The 23,983-nt window shown below is 41.2% G+C and overlaps 1 protein-coding gene across 2 annotated transcripts in view; it reads left to right on the top strand.

Annotated features, from left to right (window-relative positions):
• ELL (elongation factor for RNA polymerase II) overlaps positions 1–23,983 on the top strand; it is a 55,433-nt gene that overhangs the window by 5,026 nt on the left and 26,424 nt on the right. Inside the window, exon 2 of one of the 2 annotated variants that reach the window (XM_054805250.1) lies at positions 20,455–20,502. The exons of the other annotated variant lie outside the window; for it this stretch is intronic. Coding sequence (XP_054661225.1) covers positions 20,455–20,502 — 48 coding nt within the window. The remainder of the gene's footprint in view (positions 1–20,454; positions 20,503–23,983) is intronic. 2 annotated transcript variants of the gene reach the window in all.

The raw sequence follows: 23,983 nt of genomic DNA on the forward strand, positions 1-23,983 counted from the left end.
ACAGTGCTTTTTTTTTTTAAACGTGATCTGCTTTTTATCACCAAATCATACGACATCATTAATCAGAGAAATTGAATTTGGGCATTAATAACTCTTTGCTCTCTAGCAGTACTGGGGGAAGCAAGTTTGAAGATTAACCCCTTCGACTATTTTTAAGAGGCTAGGTTATTTTATTTTTTTAAGATAGGTAAGTGGAGTGTTTTGGGTCCTGTATCAAGGGCTCTAGCAGCTGGATCCTGGTGATTGTATTCATTACCCAGCAAGACTAAACCCTTGCTCCTTTTCAGCATCTTCTATAGTTGGTTTCTTCTTCAACTCGAACAGCAGCAAAGGAAGAAAGGAAAGCTATTCTAATTTTTTTTTCTACTTCTGTCTGAAGCATATCTGATCAAACACGACGTGCAGACGTGCCGTCTATTTCCTGGTGACCTCTTACCTGGCCAGCGTGTGCTGCAGCAGCAGGTCCTGCTTCTGTGCTCGCCGTGAGCTAAGTCAGCTCCCAGAGCTTGGAGTCTATCGGTAATCCTCCAACATCAGGGTTGTTGGTGTTTTGTTGTTTTTTTTTTTTTTTTTCTTGAACCCGTCTGAAGTGCTCTGTCCTGTTTAGTTAGTTTTTGTCATAGCGCTGCTTGGCAGAGGGATGGTGACTGTTGAAATAGTTCACTTGCATAGTGCCGACTCTGTTGGGATAGCAGAAGAGCCTTTATTACTGGTGAGGGAGGGGAAGTTTTGTTTGAAAAAGCATTTGAGGTCTCATTAGTAAATGAACGTGTTATCTCCTAAACAATTTGCACATTTCAAACAATTTAAACTGCCTGTAACTTGTAAGCCTAAACTTGTGAAGCAACTCCAAATCCCTGGTGTTTGTGCATGTTGAAAAATGGGAAGGGACAGACTGCATGCGTCACTCTTGTACTAATTTGTGCCAGCTAATCCATGGGAGAAGAATACATTTTGGCTGACTTAGTGGTTTTACTGCTAATGCACAGGAGAATGCATTTGAATGGATGGAGTGGCTGCATGGGTTTAGGTAGACTTTGAAGAGATACTATATGTCTACAATACCATACCAAATACCCTAATTTGTGAACAAGGTCGTGTAATATACTGGTTTTACTTGGGTTTTGGGGAATGAGAAGTTGAGGGGGGGAAACATGGTCAGCAGCTCAGTGTTGTAATACTGGGAAGGTTGAGATCAAGTTACCTCTGAATAATTAAGGTTAATGCTGCTTCTGGAGGAACCATTATCTGCAGTGAACTTAATGCTAATAAAAAAGAAAAAGCTTGATAACCTGAACTATGCTGATATTTTGTACAGGGTGGATACAGAGGAGACACCACCAAAACTAGGCTTCCACCTTCAACATGCCTTAGCTTGACCTAGATGCGTTATCCAGGAAAGGAGCTTGGATTTGCTGATAAGAAGGGTTTTCTATAGTAGCTCATGTGTTGCTTAGAAACATCCCATGTACATAAGGCAACTTTTGCACACCATGGTAACCTAGTATTGCCTTTTGACTGTTTTTTTGGGGGGATTTTTTTTCCCCCCCAAAGAATTTATATAATAAGGGGCACGATAAACACCTCAGCAGTTGGTTCGCAGAGTGTTGGTGTGTATCACTGCTGCGCTGGGAAAGCAGACTTTCAAAATCCAATCCTTTTTTCATTGCTCTGGCGAAAAGGCAGTCTAAAAAAAACACCACTCCATGCATTTGTTCTCTCCTTTCTTTACATTGGACTAGTGCCTTTTTTAATTTAAAGAAACCAGCGTTTGCTTAACTCAAAAAGAGGTCACCACTTGTAAGCATGACTTAGCTGCCCACCTCCACCCACCTTGAGTCTTCCCTGATCTGGTACAGTCTGATTGTAGTTAACCCTCTGCTCTCCCTCTGTGCAGCAGAACGTTTCCTGGCTTTTGTTATTCATGAGAGAATACTTTTGCCCAAGGTGTTCATGGAAAACCAAGATATTTTACTTTTCTTTAGAGTCTCTTCAGGGCGGCTGCCACCACCAGTTACTCTTTCTTCTGCAACCATCCAGGGAGGCTCTGGGCACAGTCCTGCGGCATATTGCTCTGCTGGAAAGCAGGTCATTGTGGGGAGAAGGCTGGAGCCAGCGTCTCGAAGGACAATCTGTGCGTAGCACTGCAGGCAAAGGCTTAAGTTATGCTGCTGGCTTCGGCCTGCGATCCAGATCATGCCATTGGGTTTAATGGTAGACGCCAGCTTTAGGCCTGTGTCCGCAGGTGATGGGGGTTAACATGTACTGTGAAGCTTCCTAAAAACAGCTAGTCACCTAAACCTTTGTAGTATTTAGATTTCATCGGTACAAACATCCTCTTGAATACTTGGCTCAAATGTTTTGAGATCCACATAGTTTAGCTGATAAGCCGTTCTTTGATAAGAGCAGCCACCTGACGACCATCGTATTTTCATTCATACAGGATCAGTGCTGCGAGGACAGTTTAAGCTAATTGTCATTATTTAGCAAGAACAGATGTTTTACTTAAAAGCCTAGCAAAAAGCCCAGCAGGATGGAAGAAATGCTACCTCAATCCTTATCACTGTGCCCAAAGGATCCATATTGTCTGCAACTGAGGTGGAAGATGCTAATTTAATCTTTCTTCTATATTCTTACCCACTGAGGGCCTGTTCTATCATGGGCTGCAATCAATACATTATGTGCCAGTTGTGGTTATTTGAATCATATTTCCACATTTCAGTGTCTAGACTTTGTGTGAGTTTTGTTGTACCTTTCCAGCTCCGGCGCTGATTTCAGTTGTTTTTGGCTCCCGGTTTCTATGAGAAAATCAAATGGGCTGTGTTTCTGTATTTCCCAGTCCCCAAAAAAGAAGGGAACAAGAGAATTGGCAGAACTTAGTTTTTTCAGCTCCTTTGCCACCATTTTTCGCTCTTTTGAGAGAATCTGTGTGTGGATGAACCAGGTTTTGCCATTTGGTGACTAGCAGACAAAAGCGAGGACAGACCACTGATGACTGGAGATTAAATCTCTCCCTGGTTCTGGCACTGAGAAAAATCTGCTGTGAAAAAATGTATGATCTTGGTATAGGCAATCAAGTTGAGAAAAAGTGAATATGCACGCATTTTTAGAAACAAAAAAACTTGATAATCCACAAACTGAGGGCATTGGTTGAGAGTGAAGCAGCCTTTTAACTGACTGCTGCTACTGTGCTTTGTTTTTAGCCAGCAGCTTTCTTGCGCTTGCAGATATTCAGGATTCTGGATGCGACTGTATTTGCATTCAGTGAGCAGGAGGGTTGCTCTGTGTTCAGTAAGTCTGAGTTTCTCTGTGATGCTCAGAGAAGTTGATAATGGCACAGAGCTCGGTTATATTAACCTTACTGCGATCGGAAGGTAGGACAGGCTTCAGTAATGTTAACAGTAACTGACTTGTGCAGAAAATGGTGTGTAAACCTGAGCTTAGACTGTATTCATTTGATTCTGAAGACAAAACTCCTGATATATAGTTCAGTGTAGTATGGATAAATTGGTGAAAGGAAATAATGTTCCCAATTCATAATTAACTTGTAAAGTTTGCTGCCTTGAAATTTAAAAGGCTTGAGTGCATCTGAATAGCAAGAAAAATTGGTTGTATGGTATGCAAAAAGAGTAACAGCTGTGGTTACGACTTCTCCATGCACCTCTGCCTGCGTATCGGCTCTTTGGCTCCCATTTCTCCCCTGTGTTTGAGGTGATCCAGCTTGTTGCCAAAGCTGTGGCTTTACCTCTTCCAGGGAGCTGAGTTCCATGCAAACATCAGTGTAAATTCTTCCATTCCTTTCAGATCCAGGATTCAGTGGATGCTTTTTCAGAGCCCGGGATGGGCGGAGTAGCAAGGAAGCAAATTTTTCCACCCTGCCTGAGCTTGGGCAAGCGGAAATTGGGCCTTGGAAGCTGTATAAGGGCTCACCTTTCTACCGAGAGGCTGGAGAAGGGAGCAGCCCTTGCTCACAGGGAGAGTGTAAGGTCTGCTGGTCCTTTGAAGTTGTTCCCTGTGCGTCTGACACTTGCTGGAGGTGTGGTGTGGCAGGCCTGATTAAGTCGCAGCAACTCATTAACTCCCTGACTTGTGGGACTTTAGCACGCTGTCCCAAAACGAAGGCGTAAACTTGTGATTCAGAATGAAACTGCTATAAAATGACTGGAGCTGGGAAGAAGTTGACGCATGTCGGAGTGGAGCAGCCTTCTGTCACAGGGCTTCTTCACTTCCTTTTCAGCGGCGTCTGATGCGAGTGCTGCCGACGACAGACTGGGCCGAGCAGGACTTTGCTCTGAAATGATAGTTCCTATGTCATTAAAATAGATTTTTGAAAATACTAATGGCACCTGTTCACGCTTCCAGGGGTGTTCAGCCATCAGAGTCGGTGAAGCCCGAATTGTGACCTCTGCTGCTGCTTTTCGCAGAATTAAGAACAACTTCTGCTCCCATAAATAGTCTCTTAAGAAGTGCGTAGGAGCTCTGCTGGCCAATTTCTTTTGAAAAGTGCTTTCAGTGACACCTGCGACAACAACCTTGCTCGCTGTTTCCCCTCTGCGTGCTCGCCAGGGCAGCCGTGTATTGATGGGAGCGTGGTGGTCCTGTCCACAACCTCTGCTTCCTTCTCTCCCTAAGATACTCGGTAATAAAAAGAACCTTTAGTTATCTCTGTACTTAAGTCCTCTTCGTGGTCGGGTAGGGAGGTTGCTGGTAACTTATGTCTGCTTCTCCTGCTGTAAGACCTGAAATGCCTCCTGCTTTAGTGGGGTCCACATTGCTGTTGAAGAGGTGAGGATGGTTCCTGTGTGGCTTCTGAACGCTCCTGGGTTCTGTGCACCTCAGAGATGGTCTGGCACATGTAATGGATGGCTACCAATCCTTGTCTTTATTCCAGAAAAAAAAGTGTGGTTTTTTAAAGGGGAACAATGCAGCCGAGTGAGTGTATTGTAATAAACCAGTTCTCCCAGCCTGGAGTCTAGGAGCAGACCCGTGCTGACGGAGAGTCCTGAGACACAGCTTTGCTAAGGAAGCGGCTTTTTGTTTAATCTTTAGAAATGTGGAAATGGGAAGGGGGAGGTAGTAATGGATAAAGGAAGAATAACGTAAAACATACTTAACCTTTATGAACGTAGATGGGATATCTTAGATCTGTTTGAAATATGTGCTTTTGTTGACGTGGAACATAGTGGTGATTAAAACCAATTGCAAACATTTTTCTAGAGGTGTGATTCTGAAATCATTTATGAATTAAGGACTTTGTTCTTAATGCATTAAAATGGTACAGTAGTGATCGCTGCATTAAAATCTAGAACATTTTCTTTTTGGGTTTCTTAATATGAACAAAACAAAAAAAAAAGATTTATTACCTAGAAAGTTTGCTATTGTAGTGTCAGGCATGTTTCCATGACCTTCCCACAGAATCTCTGCAGTCATTCGCAGTGGAGATGTATCTAATGTAGGTGCCACCTGTATCTCGCTGCAAGCTTTAGCACTCTCATACAATTAAGGCCATTTAACTCAATAGTAAGGCCTTTTACTTGTCATTAAGGTTAAATTTTGCGGATGCTGACAGCAGGAAGAAACACACTTTTATTCTAACCTCAGATGGGCTCAGTTAAGAAAGCAAAACGCTTCAGCTGACTAGAACTTGCACGGATTGTTATATTTAGACCAAAATTCTGGTCAGACAATTAAGTGCCGGCTCAGTGGCCATACCACTTCTTTTGCATGTATGAATTAGCTTAACTGCCTCGACTCACTGTGTCAGGCAAGAGAGGTTCTCTAGCTTAATGTATGAAATCTCTCGGGGCTTTTGGGCTTGGACCCAGGGAGTCTTTTTGCAGCTCTGTGGTCAATCTCTATTGAGTCAGCAGAGGTGGTATGTTTTTACTGTTCTTATCTGAAAATTTTTCATGTTAATTTTTGGAATTTGTTGTAACCTGAACTTTCACAGGTGTCCTTGAGGGGAGCAAAGAAACATGTGACTTTTTTTTTTAGGTAGATTTTTGCCAGTTCAGAAGAGTATGTTCTTTCTTTTACTGTTTGTCGCTTTATTTTTGGAGCAGGTTTGTTACCAACCAGCCTGGCAGAGCAAATAAAGACGTAGCAGAAACAGTGCAGGTTCTGTGCTTCTCGTTGAAGGAAAGGGAGTACCTCGTTTAACTCGGCAGTGGCTTCTTCAGGCAGCTGCCTTCACTTTTCTGTTGGAGAAAGCAAGCACTCCTCGAAGATGGTGTTTGAGGTGGCTGTTGGCAGTGGTGTGTTAGCGGAGGGTATGTAACACGCTGAGGTTATAACACGATAGAAAAATCTAGTGGGGTTGTCTTGCTCAGTACTTTCAGCTGGACTTTTTGTGGGCAGCTTCCCTCAGTGATGGAAAAAACTGTCATTTGCGATGACTTTATGGCTCACTCCCCCGTGAAGATGGTGAGATGGTAGGAAATTGCAGTGACATCCCTGTTGAACACTGAGTTTCTGTCGGGTTGTGTTTCCAGAGTCCTGGTCAGCATTGGAGCACCTATGTTTGCCTGAAAGCCAAAAGAAGCCGTGTCTGAGCATCTTGCTTTAGCTTTTAAGGTTGATCTGGCTCATGGGGTGTTGGTGGTCAGATTTCTCTGAGATTCCTTTAGGATCCTGGCTCTGTTGACTTTGGTTTATCGTAGCCTCTTCCAGCAGGGCTGGCTCTGACTCTGTGAGGGATGTCTGAACATCGTCTTAACTAGAACTTTGGCAGACTAGTAATTATGCTTCCCTTAAAAGTGTCAATAGGATATAGTTGGGCACAAGGAGAAAACTGGTCCAGGCTTGTTTTCCTAGGCTCAGCAGTGTGTATGTTAGGTGAGATTTGTTCTGGGATGGTTGAACGAGTTCGTCAATCTGATCTCTAAATTGCCTTTCTATATTTTTCTCTTGCAAGAAAAGTAGTAAAGCTGTGTGGAAGATAAGGATCATACTGATGTTTCAGCAGCTTGTTTAAGCCATCTTATGAGCACATAGGCAAGTGAATCAGCCCTGGTGTCTTAATATGTCCTGAAATAAATTAGACTTTCATAAGCAAATTTGGTGGGTTAGAACTGCTGTATTTTCATTAAAAGATTGCAGTGGAGAGAACACACTTTAAAATTCAGCCTTAGGGTTGTGTTGTTCATTAACTGATAGTCACTCCTGTTTACCTTGTGTGATAAGTACGAAGTTAAGAATGGCTAACAGTGCTGATGCCGTCACAGCTGCCCTTCAAAGAGAATTACTTTTTTTTTTATGGCTTGGTTTACTGACAGGTGGGTATTTTTGAACTAAAATAAATGCAAACAGCCAGAATGTACCTCTCCTAATCATGGAAACCGACTTTCCCCCCACACTCCCCCTTGTTCTTAGCAGCTTGGTAACGCTGTTCTTGGTACAAAGGTCATTTAAAAATCTGACATGTCAGGCCGGTAACCTACTGCCTCTTAATGAGGCTTAAAACCAGTGTGTAGCTGCCTGGTGGAAATATATTCCACTCTGGAGCAGCAGAATAGAGGAGCAGCTTGTTGGGATGGGATCACCCTTCTTTCCTGCACCAAGCCCTGTATCTCTAGGTAGCCCTCCATACTCAAGTACTTGCAGTTCACTTGCGTAATGGAGTTTTGATTTTTCTCTTCTTATGCAAATGAGTACAGGTGTTGGACAGCACATCCGTGTTCTCAAAAAAAAAGCAACTAAAATATCTTCAAAAATACACATGCGCTATTTTAAATTGGTTTCTCCCTGTGTTTCAGAACTTGATATTATCTCCTCCTAACCTTGGCTTCTCGCGGCCCCGTAGCCACCATTCAGCAAGAAGGCGAGGAGGTCCTGCAACGCCTCCGTTACTTCATCGCCGTCTTGCTTAAGCCCTCCCGTCCCTCCTCCCCAGGATGTCACTTGACATTGAACCTTAAATTCCTTGTTCTCTGTGAAGCTTCGTCAGTACTTTGAATGTCTGAGGGCTTTCGCTCTAATCCTGTTCCCCAGTGCTTCAAGCTCCAGTACTGGAATTTCAGCACCTTCAGCCTCACCTCAGTCTTTTCGGCTCTTTGACTGTTCTCCAGTTAAAACTAGGTCAGAAACCACTGTCAGCTTCTGATATTTCACTATTCCTGTTTTATAAGTTGTAACCCAGTGTTACCATGTTTAATCGCTTGCTTTAATTTTAGCATATTAAATGTCTCATCTTGCTCTGCACGAGCAGCCTGATGTAGGAGAGCTGGTAAAGCTGCTCAAAATAACATCTTGGCTATAAAAGAAACGTTACCTCGATTGGGTCTGAAAAGGTGAATTATCTGTTTGTTACATATAATGCCTGAGATGCCAAACTGACAGATTTTTTCCACCAGTGCTCTCTAACTGTATGTTTGCTGGCAGTTTGTATACAGCCAGTTTTCTAGCTGTAATTAACCAGCTTCTCTTTCTGTCTGAGTGGCTTTTTAACCTGATGGGTGAAAGAAAAATAGCTTTAAAAAAAAAAAAATCAAGTAACTGAAAAACCACAAATTTGGTGAGGAACACAGTGAAGCGGGTATGTTGGAAGTAATTTAAAATATTTATTTTTAACTGGGAGTTCTAGCTGACTGTACCCATTCAGCGTTTTTATAGGACTATTATTGGAATGGTGCTTGAAGTCTGAGCCGGAGTGCCTCAGTACTCAGTGAAATCCACCTGGTGTAATTTAAGAATATCCTTACTCCTTTCTCTTAGACTTTGAGCTAGCTAGCAATATCAGAATGCTTAGGCATTCTTGCATAAATTGTGTTTAAATGAATTCTTATTTTTCAGTATAGCTTAAAGGTTGTGGGCTTTAAATTCTGCCTGAGCTGTCGTCTCTAAAAAGTTTTCCAGAATGACAATTTGTTTTATTAAGCTGTTCTTAATACACTCGGTTTTCTTGTTTTATGTATCTCCTGCTGTTCTGTGAACCTTGTCCAGGGTCTGAGGATCCCTGGGTTGGAAACCCTTGGTGTGGGGGTACCAATGCAACCCAACTCTTGCTTACAGACCTGAATGGTCTCCGTTAAATACGACGTGAAGTGGCGGTGTCTCCATATACCACCTGGGAAATATTACCTGCGTTTCACAGATGGAGGAGTTTCAACCCAGAGGTGAAATGCTTTATGTAAGGTCAGAGAAGGAAAGCTTCTGGCAAATGGAACAAGTCTTGACTCTAAATCTGGTTCCATAGTCACTTTACATTGCTTCCACAGCATGGCCTTAGCCTCAGATGGAAAAGCCTGTGTATTTTAAGCAGTTATGGAAACTTTATTTATGACGGGAATGAGGGGGAGTTGTTTAAGATGTGCTGTCGTGACACACTTTTCTATATTAATTTGGGGAAACGTTTTCTTCTGATAGTTGAGCATTTTGTACAGTGCAAAAGCTAGAACCAAAATATTTGTTGTACCAGCCAGTTTTGGAAAAGCTTCCTTTTAGCTATTTAGCTTCTCTCAGCTCTGAGCATGGGAGTGACCTTTTCATCCGTGTCTTAGGCCTGGCCAACACAGTGGGAACGTGTGTGCTTCACAGTCATTAAAGGTAAAGACCAGACAGATACAGAATTGTCTGTAAGCAGCTTTTGTAGGGTGGCAGTTGCAAAAAACCCAAACGTTAACTCTTGTCTTGGGCTAAGAATGATGATTTTATGGCTGTCTTGGAAGAGGCTTGGCTGGAAAACCTTTGTATTATATTCACGTAGCAGTATGGGAACTAAAGGTGAGTTGCTTCAGTTACCTCTGGATGCATCTGTGCTGAATAGGCAGCGCGAGCACGTATTGGCTGACTTTTGTTTCCCCTCACTGGGGAAGGGGAAGTACATCTTGGTCTTCCCTATATTTAATAGCTAATTCTAAATCTTTTCAGTGCAGCTTCTTGAAATCATCATTTTTCAGTTCAACTTTGAGCCCATTGAGGGTGGGAAGGCTCAGGAATAGAAATGCTGGGTAGTTGCAGTGATCTCTTTTGGGAAATCAGACCAAAAATGCCTCCGTCTTCACATTTCACAGACCTGATTTTGTTGTCAAAACAGATGGAAAGCAGTATTGCTTGTATTGCTTCAGAAAGGCTAATCGGTGAAAAGTACCATTTCTAAGACAGATGATAGTGAGCCAAATAATTTCCATGACTGAAATTGTTTTCCTCAGCATTTTCACAAGCTTTTGGGTTCCGTTTGAGAGGTGGCTGTGTTTTCAGCATCTAATAAACAGTTAGCAAACCTCCCTCTTCTTTCAGAGGAAGCACAGAAGCCTTCATTCAAGGTATCTTGTACTAGAGGAATGGTTTTTAAAATATTAATCTGAGAAAATCTAAAACCCCTTAATGATTCTTGGCTCATAAAACTGTTTAAGTAAAGCCTTTAGGGAAAACCAGAACTGCTGTTCACCTTTAACAGAGTTGGGAATTTTGGATGATTCAGTTTCCTTCTGCCAGTTGTTTGTGTTTTTTTTCCTTAGTCCTTTCCCAATTTAACAAGATCATCTGATAGCTACAATAAAATTCTGCTGCAAAACCAAGCAGTGTTGCATACAAGAGATGATTACCTAGGGAATTTCAAGCATGGATATCTTAATGGGATTCTTGCCAGACTGAGGTCTCTTGAAATTGTCTTGTAGTGCAAATATGTACAGATGCTGAAGCCATACTGCTGAACTTTTCTTAAGAGAATATTTAATAATTATTATACTTCTTAGTATTTCCAATGTATGGAGGCAGAACAGGAAGTTTCTTTGCTGAATAGTGTTTCTTGTTGAAAACAGTGTTTCAAAGCAAATCCACGTGTTCAAAAAACAAATCTAAGAGGGTTTGCTTTCCTTTGCCTGCACTTTAGAAATACCAATATTTACCTTCCTTTTTTCTACCTTATCTTTAACTTACAGTATGTGCTAACAGATTGTTGTGTTAAAAGATATGCATTACAGCTCTGTAAGAAAGGGATAGATTCAGGCCATATGAGCAGACTTAAATTCTGACTTAATTTTTTTATTTAAAACACTTTTTTCCTCCTGTATAAGCAAGTGATTATAGGGTTGCTATTTTTAAGAAGGAGTGGGCTTTGGGATGTGCTAATTTAACTTTTCCCCAAGCTCCATACAATTGCTTACAAGTAACAAAACAAAGGACCTTATTTCTAGGTTTGTGTTTAAATTTTTTGCGATGAATTCGCCAGCACAGCATTATCTTTGTACGAGTGCTTTGGGAAATGTTGTTTCAACTTGTTTTATGCTTTCCCGATTTTACCTTCTATTGCTTTTAGTCTGAGTTACAGGAGAAAAAAATCCCTTCAGTGGTAATAAAAAGAACCATTTGTGCAGAATTTTGTTGCTTTCTAGTGTGCTTGTGGAAAAGGAGAAGGGCAACTTGAACCTCTGTCTTGGGGATTGGGTTGGGGAGAACAGGACAAGACCCTGAGAGAAAGGTAAGGGTGTTTAAATGGAGAGTTTTTATTCAAGAATGCAGCGCTGACTAATAAAATTAAAGTAGCTTTGAGGGCTACTGGTTCTTGGTTTCAGTGAGGGTCTGGAACACCCTTTTGTAATGAGTAATGGGTGCAGAAAATCCAACAACAAGAAATGAAACTTTCCAGAGAGGTGCAGTAATTGTATAAAAACTCCTAGGGTTTTTACTTAGAGTGAAGGAGATCTCCTGCATTGTTGCACTAAAAAATGGGCATGATGTCACAAAATTGTGGGAGTTGGCTGTTGGTCTTCTGACAGTAAAACCTCACTAAGTAGCCTCATCTTGTTAATAGTGAAATTGGTGGGAGTTTGTAATGATCAAACTGCAGATAATCATCCTTTAAGCTGTCATGGCAGTCTGGTGTCAGGCATAAAGAGTTGAGACTTTATGATTATTGCTTCTCTTGCTAGACTTAATGAGTAGATCTCCCTTAACTCCATGGAAAAGCAAAGATAAAAACCACAAAATTAAAAAAAGGAGTGCTGTACTGGGAAATGTGCCCGTAGTCTCCGAACTTGGATTCCCAAATGAGGCTGACTTCTGCATCAGTGCTGAAGATGTAACTGTGTCTGAGTTAATTGGGAGCTAGGGGCCCTCGGTGCCACAAAATCACCTTTCATCTTTTCCTGTTTCTTACCATGTATGTTCCCTTCGACCTCAGAGTACAAGTCACCTCCCGTTTTGGTGTGGAATTGCACTGCTTTCCAGCTTTGGCCAGGTGGGGAGAGCTGCGGCTGCTTGATACCGATCACATCGAGCAGCAATGTTGGATGGCTTGGAAGCAGCAGCAATGGGATCCAGTGACCAACTGGCCGTTGGAAAATAGTGGTATTCAGAACAGAAGTGTTGTGGCTCTTAAAATGAACGAGACTATGCCTATATCCGTCCTTATTGCTTATTCTCCTCTGCAGTAACCTGTCCCCTAACAGGTGAGCCCTTCTCTGGAGACAGGTAGATTTAACTCTTCAGTGTCCTCTGGAAGTCCCAGGTCTGTTGTCTGCAAAAACAAAGCTTGCATTTTCTTTGGAGAGAGAGCATTGCATCCTTGCAGCATCTCTTTCAGCCATTTCATTGTATTTATTACAGAACAATTCCATATCCATCTCGGTGCTCTTGAAAAAAGAGTTACTCTGTTACTGTATTTGCATTGCCGTGGAAGTTTAGGAATAGGGATTGCAAGAATTCATTTGGTGGTGCCTGCTCTTGGTAAGAAATCGGTGTGTTTGCTGTAGCCAGGTTCTCCTACAGCCAAACAAGGTCGCCTGCTCTACAGTGATCAGAATAAATGCGATACCAAGTGACAATAATTATTTCTCTAAGGAATTGAGCCTCCTTTTAATTTTCTTCCTGAAAGGCATTGCCTAAATAGCATATACGCGTAGCTTTCCTTTCTAGTGGAAAACTACTGTACCTTGTGCTAGCCAAACATCTTGGCTTAATGATCGTGAACGATGTGTGGTTTGTCCCGGGATTTTTCAGTGTACGCAGAGAGTTGGAACTTCTTTACCAAAGCTACCTTTCACAAGATTTGTGGTCTGAGGTTAAAGATGATCAGAGTATCAGATTTTGTCAGAGGCATCTGTTCTTTTGGAATTTAAAGGTTTATTTTTGCAAATACAGGATTGGGAAAAACACAGTTTGGTTCTGCACTAGGAAGCAAAGACTCTTTTGAAGCACGTCTGGAAAGATTTACTTGAAGTTACCAAGTTTAAACACAAAAATTTCACTGGGCTTGAGCGTAAAACTTGAACGACCCTGTATGTAAAACATCACTGCAGTGAGTTTTGTTGGGATTGTTTGCTGGTGCTATGGAGGGTTTCAAAGCCGAGACCCACCAAGAAGCTTCATGCTCGGGACTAACGAAGAAGAAAGATGGTTTGAAAAGTGGGGTGACCACTCTCATAGTGGCACAGTAAAAAATGCTGGCAAAGCACCCTGTGCTGCAACCTGTTGCTGTGAAGCTGGCCAGTGTCAGCCTCCCTCTGCTCTCCTGAGTTTTGAGGGTGCAGGATGGGTGTTTGGGTAGCCAGTTTGGCTCTGTATGTTCAATTTCTCACTCTGTCTCTCCTTTTCCCCAGTTCCTCTTTAAAAAAAGCTTTCTGGCGGCTGGCAGGGAGGTGTACTGGGGAGCAGGGGGGGAGTTTGCCTTGCCCATGCGATGCTGCTTGGGGAAGCAGTGTTGCATTGTTTCGGTTTAAGTTTCCAAATGAATTCTGCAAAGAATCATATCGACAAATACATTGCGTTTTATTCAGAGAGATCTTTTTAACCTGGATTAGACAAGATCAGGAGATCCAGGCATGTGTGAGAGAACAGGCTCCGTAGCTAACTCAGCTCTCGTGCCTGTGGGGTGACATCTTGATGACAGTGGAGTTTAATTGCTTTCTGGTTTGCTGATACAAGCTATTGTCCATTTAGGGACTGAGTTTCTGCTTTACGTTGCAGGCACCAAGCATTTCAATTAGTCTACACTTTTTTTTTTTAACTTAATCATGTGTCTTACTCTCTAACCTTACTCAAAGGTAGTGGTTTTCTGCATTTCAAGTGAGACGGTATCTTTGCTTAGATTGTGCAGTGATATAAAATTTTGTATGCTTCCTTAATAAGGAGCTGTGAGTGTTGAAGTTCTGTAACTCAGCCACATTTTCACTAACATCAAGGGGTTTTTTTGAGCTGACATTTTTAATAAAACTTGTTTACTATCTTATAGGAGCACCCTTGGGTTTTGACCCTGGAAAGTTAAACTACTGAGGAAGTGTCGTTTGCGCTGCAATGGCCCACTTAAAATTATGCAATGATAAATGAGGAAGCCACTATGTATTTTGCAGTTTAGCAATTAAAAACTTTAAAACGTACAGCTTAGTATTTTGGCTGACATAAAAGCTCTTTATCATTTTATTGCTGCTTGCACCATGTTGTGGCTAGGATTTCTAGGTGCTTTAATATTGCAGTGATAATATGCATCTGTTAATGCATATTAGGAAAATGATAGATTATAATAAATACAAGCTGCAGTTCACAGAGTAATTGGTAAGTCTCCAGTTCCTAAACCTTTGTCAAAAGCACCTTTTTAAAAATTATTTGTATTAAAAGCTTGAGTACTTCTGCCCCAAACAAATATTTCTTTTAGGTTTTATGGGGAGAGCAAAATGGGATAGAAGAGCAGGAAACTGGGCCTAGCAGACAGATGAGGATTCTTTGTTTGACAACACTTTGCTCATCAAAGTAATAAACAGGGTGATCTTGGAGAGGAGGAGTAAGCAAACGCGTATTTCCGTTAATTTGAGGACTGTAGCCCAAGGAGCACCCAAGGCGTCACGCTGCTCCTGCACGGAGGCTGTGCACGGTGGGGTTTGCAGGTGCTGATCTCTGCATCTCTGGAAGGATGCAGGGGGACCCGAGTCCTCCAGAAGCATCCCCATGGCCGTGTTTCTCGCCTCAGCAGCTGGCTACTGACACCTCTCTTGCGTAGAAAACTACACTTTTGCTTCAATAGTTGTGGATTTACATGGGGTTTCCAACACTCTTTCCCTGAGAACATTGTATTTGAATAGCAAAACCAGTAGCTTGTCTCAGAGGCTCACGTAGTATAAAAAGATCTGGAAGGCTTTGTAGTTTAGGTCAACAAAAATTATATAGGATCTATAATTTCCAAGTCTCAGCAGACTCAATCCCATCTGCAGTCTGTTAGTGTCCTCAGCTTCAAATGAGATTGTTGGGAGGCCTGAAATTGCAGATGGAAATTGAGTTGCAGGGAGATGGTATTTTAATTCCATAAGTAATAGATGTGACATAAAAAGCCTCCTGAATATTCTTTTTTACTGCTGTGTTTCTGGTAGGAGGTAAATATAAGCCTTGAAAAAGTGGGATGTCTTGGGAGAAGTCTTTTGTCTCTACCTAATATGAAGTGGTTCTCTCTTGGGCCAGCTTTGGCTAATTGACTGCCAGTAAACTTCACACAGAGTCACTTGAAGTTGTTGTGAGTATATTCAAAGGTATTTATTTCCCCTGGGATTTATATATCTTGCTACTAATGAACTTTGGGGCTCTGAGGTGTCTCTTGTGAGTCTGTCACAGCGAGACACTGGATATATTTGCTTTGGTTTTGGTCTCTGTTTTACTTTGCAAAGTCTGCCTGGTGTGTTTAAAACGAAAATATAAGTGGAAATCAAAACCATTAAGTTATGTCCAGGTCTGCAGGACACTTTCAAAAGCATCCAGGTCTGCTTGAACTGAGCATCCTCCTGGATTGGGATTTGACCCTTTTTTTTTTTTTCCCCATCCTTTACCCCGTTGTGCTGAGAAGCCGGAGGAAGTAGAGGAGGGAGAATGCCTATATTTGGGCCGTGCGTGGGCAAAAGAAACATAAACTAGTCATAACCAAAGAATTAAAGAGGAACTTCGATGAGTTTGGGGTATTAGCGAGTCTGAAATTTTATGAATTTTAAGCGATTTCTGTTTCTTCTCATTTTTTGTAACGGACTTCTGAGGTGCAGCGGCTTTACCTGGCTGGAGCTGCACGTGACAGTTCAAAATGTCCCATTAATGCCAGTCTTGGGGTTAGAATGGTTTTATAGTTTCTCTGTATATTTATTGGAGTTCTTGCTACTAATTTTAAATGTTTGCAAGAAGCTTTAAATTCTGAAAGCAATTCCCTTGTTCCAACATAAATAAGGGTAAGCTTTCATTTGCTCTGTTTGCTCGGCATTTGTGACTCTTAACATTCAAGAAAACAGGCAAATGCACCGATACTAAGTATAGGCAAATATTTTCCGTATAACACTGCCTCCAGTATAAATTCCAGTAAATGCATAACAGAACTTCTCGAAACAATGTATTCTTTAATTATCTGTATTTCCCTGAAAAACCAGGGAGGTTTCCAACTGGTTACTTGACCTGATGTTTTCAAATGTCCTTCCTGGTCCTGTGTAGGAATATCCCATCCAGCTTTTCCCAATAGAGTATTTTATTACTTTCAGTTTTTGTGTGTTTTATTGACACTTTCCTGTCCCTCCTACTCTTTACTCAAACTTCCACGTGCCAGATCTGGAGTATTTAAGTGCGAGGAACCATTTGTTTGCCTCTGTGGGCTTTCAGAGTATGTATTAAGGGTTACTAGCTGTCCTCTAGCCCAGGGAAGCTAGAGGACGATGATGAGCATAATACCATGCTAATAAAAGACAAATGTTTTGTGGGAGCTTCGGGGATGAGTTTTTGGTTTAATCTCATGACTTCTGAAATAATCTGACAAAAAACACTTGGGTCTGTGGGGTTCGATTCCTATTGGCGTCCCAGAGCAGAGCTTTAGCGTTTGAAAGCTTGCTGCTTTATTTCTCCACCGTGCCTGAAGAATACAGCAGGAGCTAGGGAAGGCAGTGAACTGGGCACAGAAGCATGCGTAATGCTCTTTCCAGACAGCAAATAAGTGATTATTTATGGAGTCTATTCAGGCTCTTTTTTAGGGTCTGTTTGCAAGTCAGGTAGATATGGTGAAGCTGGTAATTTGGGGAGATCTCGGAGAAGTACAGCCATGCATTCGTGGTTTGGGTGTTCCTCTGGAAGCTATAGAGTTTTGGGGCATTGGTGAGTCCAGCTGCAGGAAGGACTCTCCGGTTTATTAAAACAGTTCTTTTTCTCTTACAGTAAGATGGGAGGAAGTTTGACGCATTTTCTTAAAGGTCCATTGTAGGAACCAGCAAGCAGTGAAGACGTAATGATTTGCTAACCTTTCAGTCCTGCGTCAGGAAGCCTTTTGTTGAAACAATAGCGAGCACGGAGCAGACGTGCAATTCATGCGTCTTAAGTGTGTTTAAAGGGGCTTTGCTTGCTCTTACTGTATGCATAGTTTGGAAATTCATTATTCTTGCATGGCAGTTGCTTGTTCTCTGGTCCCACACGTCCCAGCAATCACGCTTATTCACTCTTCAGCAGCACTGCCACTGTTACGGATGAGTGTTAACCGCAGAGGTGAACATCAGGTCCCTGGCAGCAGCAGAAAAACTTGAACTGACAGGTGTCTTGGTTTAAAATACTTGAACTGTAGTTTTCTTGCTTAGATTTTTGTCTTTATCCTAATCAGCTTCCAGTAGCTATTCTTAAATACAGTGATTCTCATGGAGGGATAAAGCCAGAATTTCTTAACTTCCAGCTAACTCTGGGCAGACGGATCCATCTTGTTTTGCCTCTGAATTGAACACAAAGGTGAGGTTCCATCAGCATCCTTGATTTACCAAAGATTCACTGGATCCTATAAGTTGGCATGCTCTGGAGAAGGCAAACTTGTACCCACAGTCCTGTCCTTGAGCTGAGGAGATGACTTGTTTTAATTAGAAGGAAAGACAGAAAGAGGGCAAGACCTTGTTCCCACCGAAGGTGGATGGGATGGCATGTGTAGGAGACTGTAAGGAAGGACGTTCACTGTCTTGGCATCACCAGGGAAGAAGAATTAGGTGACTCTTTAGAAGATGACAGAGGGATTTTGGAAATGGTAGCAAGAACTCTCTTAAAATTGAGGTTTCTCCATACAAGAACGTTCAGGAAAGTTATCCAAATGAACTGAAGATATAAACTGAAATATGGTTTTAATTTGGTTTAGTTTAATTCGTCTGTTTACTTCTGTTTTGAATGAAGGTGTCCATGCAGGAATTTAATTTCACCTAATAAAAGCACTTAAATTCATATCCTTAATTAGGTTAGGGTGTGCGTGTGTGTTCTTTTTCCATGAGCATTCTCAAATGACCTTTAGCTAAAGGAATGGGGCATCAGCAGAAAGGAAGGGATGCCCGTGTAGGTACAAGGGCAAAAGCCTTCCCCTTCCCTCCCTGAAAGGGGAACTCAGGCAGTGCAACAACTCTTCCATACCCAGCTCTTCCCTGCGATCCCTTCTGTGGAGTGCGGCGAGGAGTGACAACGCTGATGTTCCTATCCAGCAGATCACAAAACCCAGCAGCCCCCATGGCACACGCGGCTCGGGAGCCTGGAAATACTGTACGTCAGGGTTCAAGGAGGCAGAGCTAAAGTTTGCCATTTAACTCACACCAACAGTCTTCTTTAAGGTTGAGATTGCACATTTAACTTCAAACCATTTTGTATGTAGATTAGGGAATTTATAAGTTGTGTAATTAAAGCTTGTCCTGATTTGTTTAACAGTACTTTTGTATTGTTACTGCCTTGTTATTCTACTTGCATGCTTCATATTACCTTTTTATTCCCCTTAAGTAATTTTCCAGAATTAATTTCAGAACATCAGAAATCCGTAATTAGCTGTACAAGATGCACATTCAGATTTTTTTAAATCCAGATTTTTTTAATATTTCAAATGCTTGTTTGCTCAAGTATGTTCGTATGAATTTCTGGACACATTGCACAGTACATGCTGACACTGTGAACAAAAAGCTGGCCAGTCTGTCTATGAACAGTGCGCTATGGTATGCAATGTCGTGGCACTTGAGGAATTCAGTGATCTCTGTACGAAGAGCAAGATGTTGTTTGTTGTTTCTTTATAAAGGTTGTTTCGGGTCTATAAAACTTGCTGTACAACACAGAGCGAGTGCTGTCAGCTTCAAGCATGTTCTTGTTTTACTCACCGTCATAAATATCTCACAACAATTTAGGGTGTGATGCCGGTCTGTTAAATCGTATTGGATGGGCTCTTAAAAGGCTCTGAAGATTCTGTCTTGGTATGAGCTTATTCATCTGTGCTAGGAGGATATTTTCTGGCTAGTGAATTTTTTTTTTGTTAATGTCAGCGTATTGTGGCTCAGATTCTTCACTCCTGGGCTGAAAGCATTTGGAAAGGTTTTATGAGAGATGATAAGCTTTCAAGCTGTTAACTCTTTTGCTGCTAAATGTAAATGTCTGTTTGTGTAATCCTGTGGAAGTCGACGTGATTCTGTATGATGCCGGGCGATGCAGGCACTGTGATACAAAAAGGACAACACAAATGCACCGTTTGGACTTTGTCTCCTAAAGTCATCTTGGCGTTTTTCCCATGAAAGTGTGTGTCCTGTATATGTGACGCCTTCACTCCTAAGTGACATTTGAACCTATTTGTAAATTCTGCTGTTCCTTTGGGAGGCTTCCCAATGGGATCCCACACACAGCGTGTTTTTTCCACTCCGTGGAGCCCAACTCTCTTGGAATTTATGTGACTTAGGAAACAAAACGAATGCAGCTGCAATTCTCCTGAAATTTAAGAAATAAAAATTTAGTGTGGCTTGGATTGCATATGTTTTTTCTTTCCCTATAGTTGAAACCTCAGGTAAGAGTTGGCATTCTAAAGCCTTCGTGATCTTTGTAAAATCACAGCAAACCGAAAAGTGCAATCACAGTGCCAAAAGGCTGAAATTCATCTGCATCCTGAAATCTGCTCTGTCTTGAGCACATTTAAGGGAGTTTGAAGCTAGCAGGAGTATGACTTCTTGAAACCTAAAGCAAATTAGTGTGGAGGAAGAGGCAGATTGTTGAAATGGGCAACATAACAACAGTATTTTGCAATAAAGTTGCAGTTTGCTTTTCCAGTGAATTGCCAGCTTTCTGTTGGAAAAAATTTGCTTATCCCATCTCAGACCTAGAACTGCAATAAATTTCCCCCTCAAATATCCGCTGTTTAACTCAAAACTTAAATAAGCACTGAAGATCCACAACTAAGCTATTCTCTGCCTGAAATGTGGTGTAGGGGCCAGGAAAGAACTAAGTGTAGCCCATCTGGATATGGTCTCGGAGATTTTTCTGAAATAAGGGTTAATGACTGAAGAGTGAAGTTGTTTAAGAACTGGTGATGTTAAGAGTTTTATCCCTTTCTAGCTGGAAATCACAGTTTCAGGAGGTTTTATGTTTTCTTGCTTGGAATTCTATATATTTCCCTGAACCTTTTTCTCCTTTTAAAAAAGAAAAAAGTGTAGGTGAAAAATCAAGCTGAGTGGTTTTTGGCAGTGCATGTTGGAGCTTTAAATTTCTCTAAGGTAATTTTTTTTTCCCCACTTGTTTTTGTAGGATGCTGTGACATCAAAACCAGTAATCCAGTTTCAAGGAAGCCAAGGGGTAAGTTTGTATGTGGGTTGCCTTGGAAAGTCCTTTACTGGCTTACACAATTAATCTGAGTAAGGTACTTGTTCTGTATGTCTGTCCTATTCCTGTTCAAAGAATGATGCTCTGATTTCTCAAAGTGAGAGATGTGAAGTTCAGATGTGGTCCAGGAAACTTTGCTCATTCATCATCTGGATTCTCTCTCTTTAAAAACTCCCCCCCGCTTTATTTTCTAACCTTGCTAAATCTGTAGCAATGCAGAAGTGTTGCTGGTGGTGAAATTTTAGTTTTATAACTGTTGGGTAGAGCGAGGAAATGGAAAGTTTGCTGATGGCAGTGCTGTGGTGGGTGCAGCAATCCATGGAAACCTCGCCTGTGTCCCGAGGAAACACCATGCCAAGCCTGGTAAACTTGGTGCAAGACTTTATGGGTACCAATTATTTACAGTAGTCATACTCGGAGGCTGCTACAAATGTACTGAAGCTTTGTTTAATATGCATGTCTAAACAAGTGTGCAGTTTCTGTGAGTATCAAAAGTTTTTTTTATATAACTCCTCCAAGATATTTATAGATGCTTGAAACCATCTATCATGCCAGTTACTGACAATGCTGAGATTTAATTGGTAGTGTTTCTGGTAAAGTGATGCAACTCTTCAGTGAACTTTAAAAATGTCATTTATATGCCTTTTAGATACAAAAAGGTGTGTGAACTTTGACGTGCTGCATAAGGAAGGGGAATTTTTCAAAAATCTGAACTCGCCTGTAAATAACTTAATTTTTGTGGTGGCACAATAAAACTTTCAAAAACGCTTGAATTAAGTAGGCATTAAAGTCTAGCACACTTCTCCTTGCCCATATTTTACGTTGTGATTAGTCTTGCTAGGTCCATAGTGCTCTAACAAAACCTAGCAGGAAAGATGTGATTGTTACAAGTTAAAAAGAAAAATACAACCCTTTTTGTCCTGGGAAATATAGAAAGGAGCTATTTCCAGGGTTTTTTTTTTCCTTTGTTTACAATTAAACTTCCCAGAGAGCTCAGCATGAAAGCTTAGATAAAAATCTGCAACTGAAGTTTGGCAAAATTAGAAGCAAGTGACAAGGAGAACTTCCAAGGGTGTATGATTTGTTGCTCTTAGATGAGCAAACAGCTTTGCACGTAATAAAGAAGCTAAAAAGACTGCAGATGCTTTTCCTTCCCTTCGTAGAGCACCTTGAGAGGATCTACACCTGACTCTTCCTGTAAAGCTGCTTAAGTTCTAGAAATGCCTCTTCTCTTAATCTTCCTCCTCAAAGAAAATGTAGCAAAATGCATCAGAACAGCTTAAAACACTCCACTGCCCTCAGCTGCTGGACTCCCCTTGTAGTGGGTTTCACAGGGATGAGATACAGACCTAGGCATTTTCAGGTTAACCAAAAGAAAATCTATTCATAAATCATGCAGTTCCTTATAATAATTTTTTTGAATACCTATTTTAAAATGATGCAGTTTCCTATAATGATTAAAAATACTTTAAAATTCTGCAGCTCCTTATAAAAATCAAAAATATTTTAAAAGGATGCACTTCCTTATAATAATTAAAATAAATATTTAATGCACTTAATTATATTTTAGCCCTTAACTTCCAGGGAAGAGTTTTTGGTGAAAGAGCTGCCAGTCACCTGTAATTACAGTCCGGGTTGAATGGCAAAGGAGCAAAGCAGCGCGATTGCGTCTGATGTTGCCGTTGAAAGAGGGAAGCGTTGAGCCCTGCACAGTGTGAGCAGCGCCGGGGCATTGCGGGTGGAAGGAGGATGTTGGCAGCACAGAGCTGACCTCTGCTTGCCTCATTTTCAGCTGTTTAATTAATTGCACTGTCGAGTAAAGGCCAAAGGTAGAGCTTTGAAGAAAGCGAGATCCAGTTAAATTGGTAGAAAGAGCTCTTTGTCCTTTTATTATTATTTTTACTGGGTATGACAAGAAGCTGGCAGCTGTGTAACCATCTGTTTTTTAAGTGTCCTACTCGTATATGTCACGATTGTGCCCTGCTTTAAGGAATTGACAGCAAGTTTTAAATGCTTTCTAGCGAGCCTCCTATCAATTGGACTGAAAAGATCATTTCAGTAATTTACCAAGTTCTCAAATTCAGGTGATGACATTAAACCATATTAGTTAACTATTTATTTTTTTGGAACACACTTTCCTCTGTTATACCTTAATTCCCCAATTTGTTGCCTTCCTGTTTTGCCTCCTAATAAACGTTGCTATGGAGAAGATTTCCCATTAACTTTTGAGGGTGGTAGGTTTTATACGTAGCACAAATGTCAGAGTGTGATTTAAAGCAGTGTCCAGTGATAGGAGATGTTAATAGTGTGACTTTTCCCTGTAAATATCCCTCTCAGAGTACTTGATGACTGGGGGAGGCAGGACATAAAGAGTTTAAAACAGACTGCTGTTTCCTTAATTTAATTCTCTAGAGGCCTCCTGACCTGTTGAATCTCATTATTTGTGGGGGGTTTAAATTCCTGCGTCAATGTCTTTTTTTTTTTTTTTTTTACCTATTCTCAGTATTAGTCTAATGAATGCTACCAAGGATACTCTCAGCTTCTAATACGCAAAAAACAACTTGCATCCTTAATATTGTAATTCAACAGAGAAGGGAATTGGCCAGGAATAAACCACAGGGTCAGCAAGGTGGCAGCTCTGTCGGCCAGGTGCTGAAAGGAGGATGTCGGTGGTTCTAGCCCAAAATAAAACCGTTTCGGTGACAGGGAACGAAACCTCCTGCGTGGATCCTGGTCTGGATCAAATCTCATGAGAGTTTTTATAAACTCTGGACTGTAAATTATCTTTGCCTTGGTATGCATTTCTTTGTAGCCATGGTAGTCTTGTTAATTACTTTTTCAGTGCAACAATCTGTGTAATAATCAGAATTTTGATAGTAGTAACTAGGTTGTAATTAGCAGAGTGTTAATCTCCTTTGAGATGCTGAAGTGGGACTATCTGGATAGTCCTTAAGAGCAGCATCTGTTCGTTACTTTTTCATCATGAACTGGATTTTCTTGGATAGTTTTGAAGTTTATATGGAGTCTTGATCATCTTGCTTGTTTCAATGTGCATGTCAGTTAGAATTAAAGAGCTTGAGTACCAAAGCCTTACAAACAGTGGTAGCTGGAGTTCACAAGAAAAACTGAAGATGCTTCTATTTCGGTAAAAGCATGCACAGAATTAGAGATTAGGTTGGGTCAAATTTGCAGGTGTTTACTTGGAGGGGAACTGAGATGGGGGGGAATAGGGAAAAAACTGAACTGGGGAAGAAAAACCTTCAGGTGCCAAATACACGTATGTTCACGCAGCTTTCTTAAATATGACTGTGAGGAACAAAATGTCTTTACGTGACTGGAAAATATGATGGTTTTCCCTATTTCTTGGGATGAACTTGTGCTGGTATTAATAGAGGAAGGTGAAATTACCATTCAGAATGAGCTGTACACAGATGAATATTACTTGAAAGAAAAA

Source organism: Grus americana, chromosome 28 (assembly GCF_028858705.1).
Source record: "Grus americana isolate bGruAme1 chromosome 28, bGruAme1.mat, whole genome shotgun sequence".
In the NCBI taxonomy this organism is placed as follows: Eukaryota; Metazoa; Chordata; class Aves; order Gruiformes; family Gruidae; genus Grus; species Grus americana.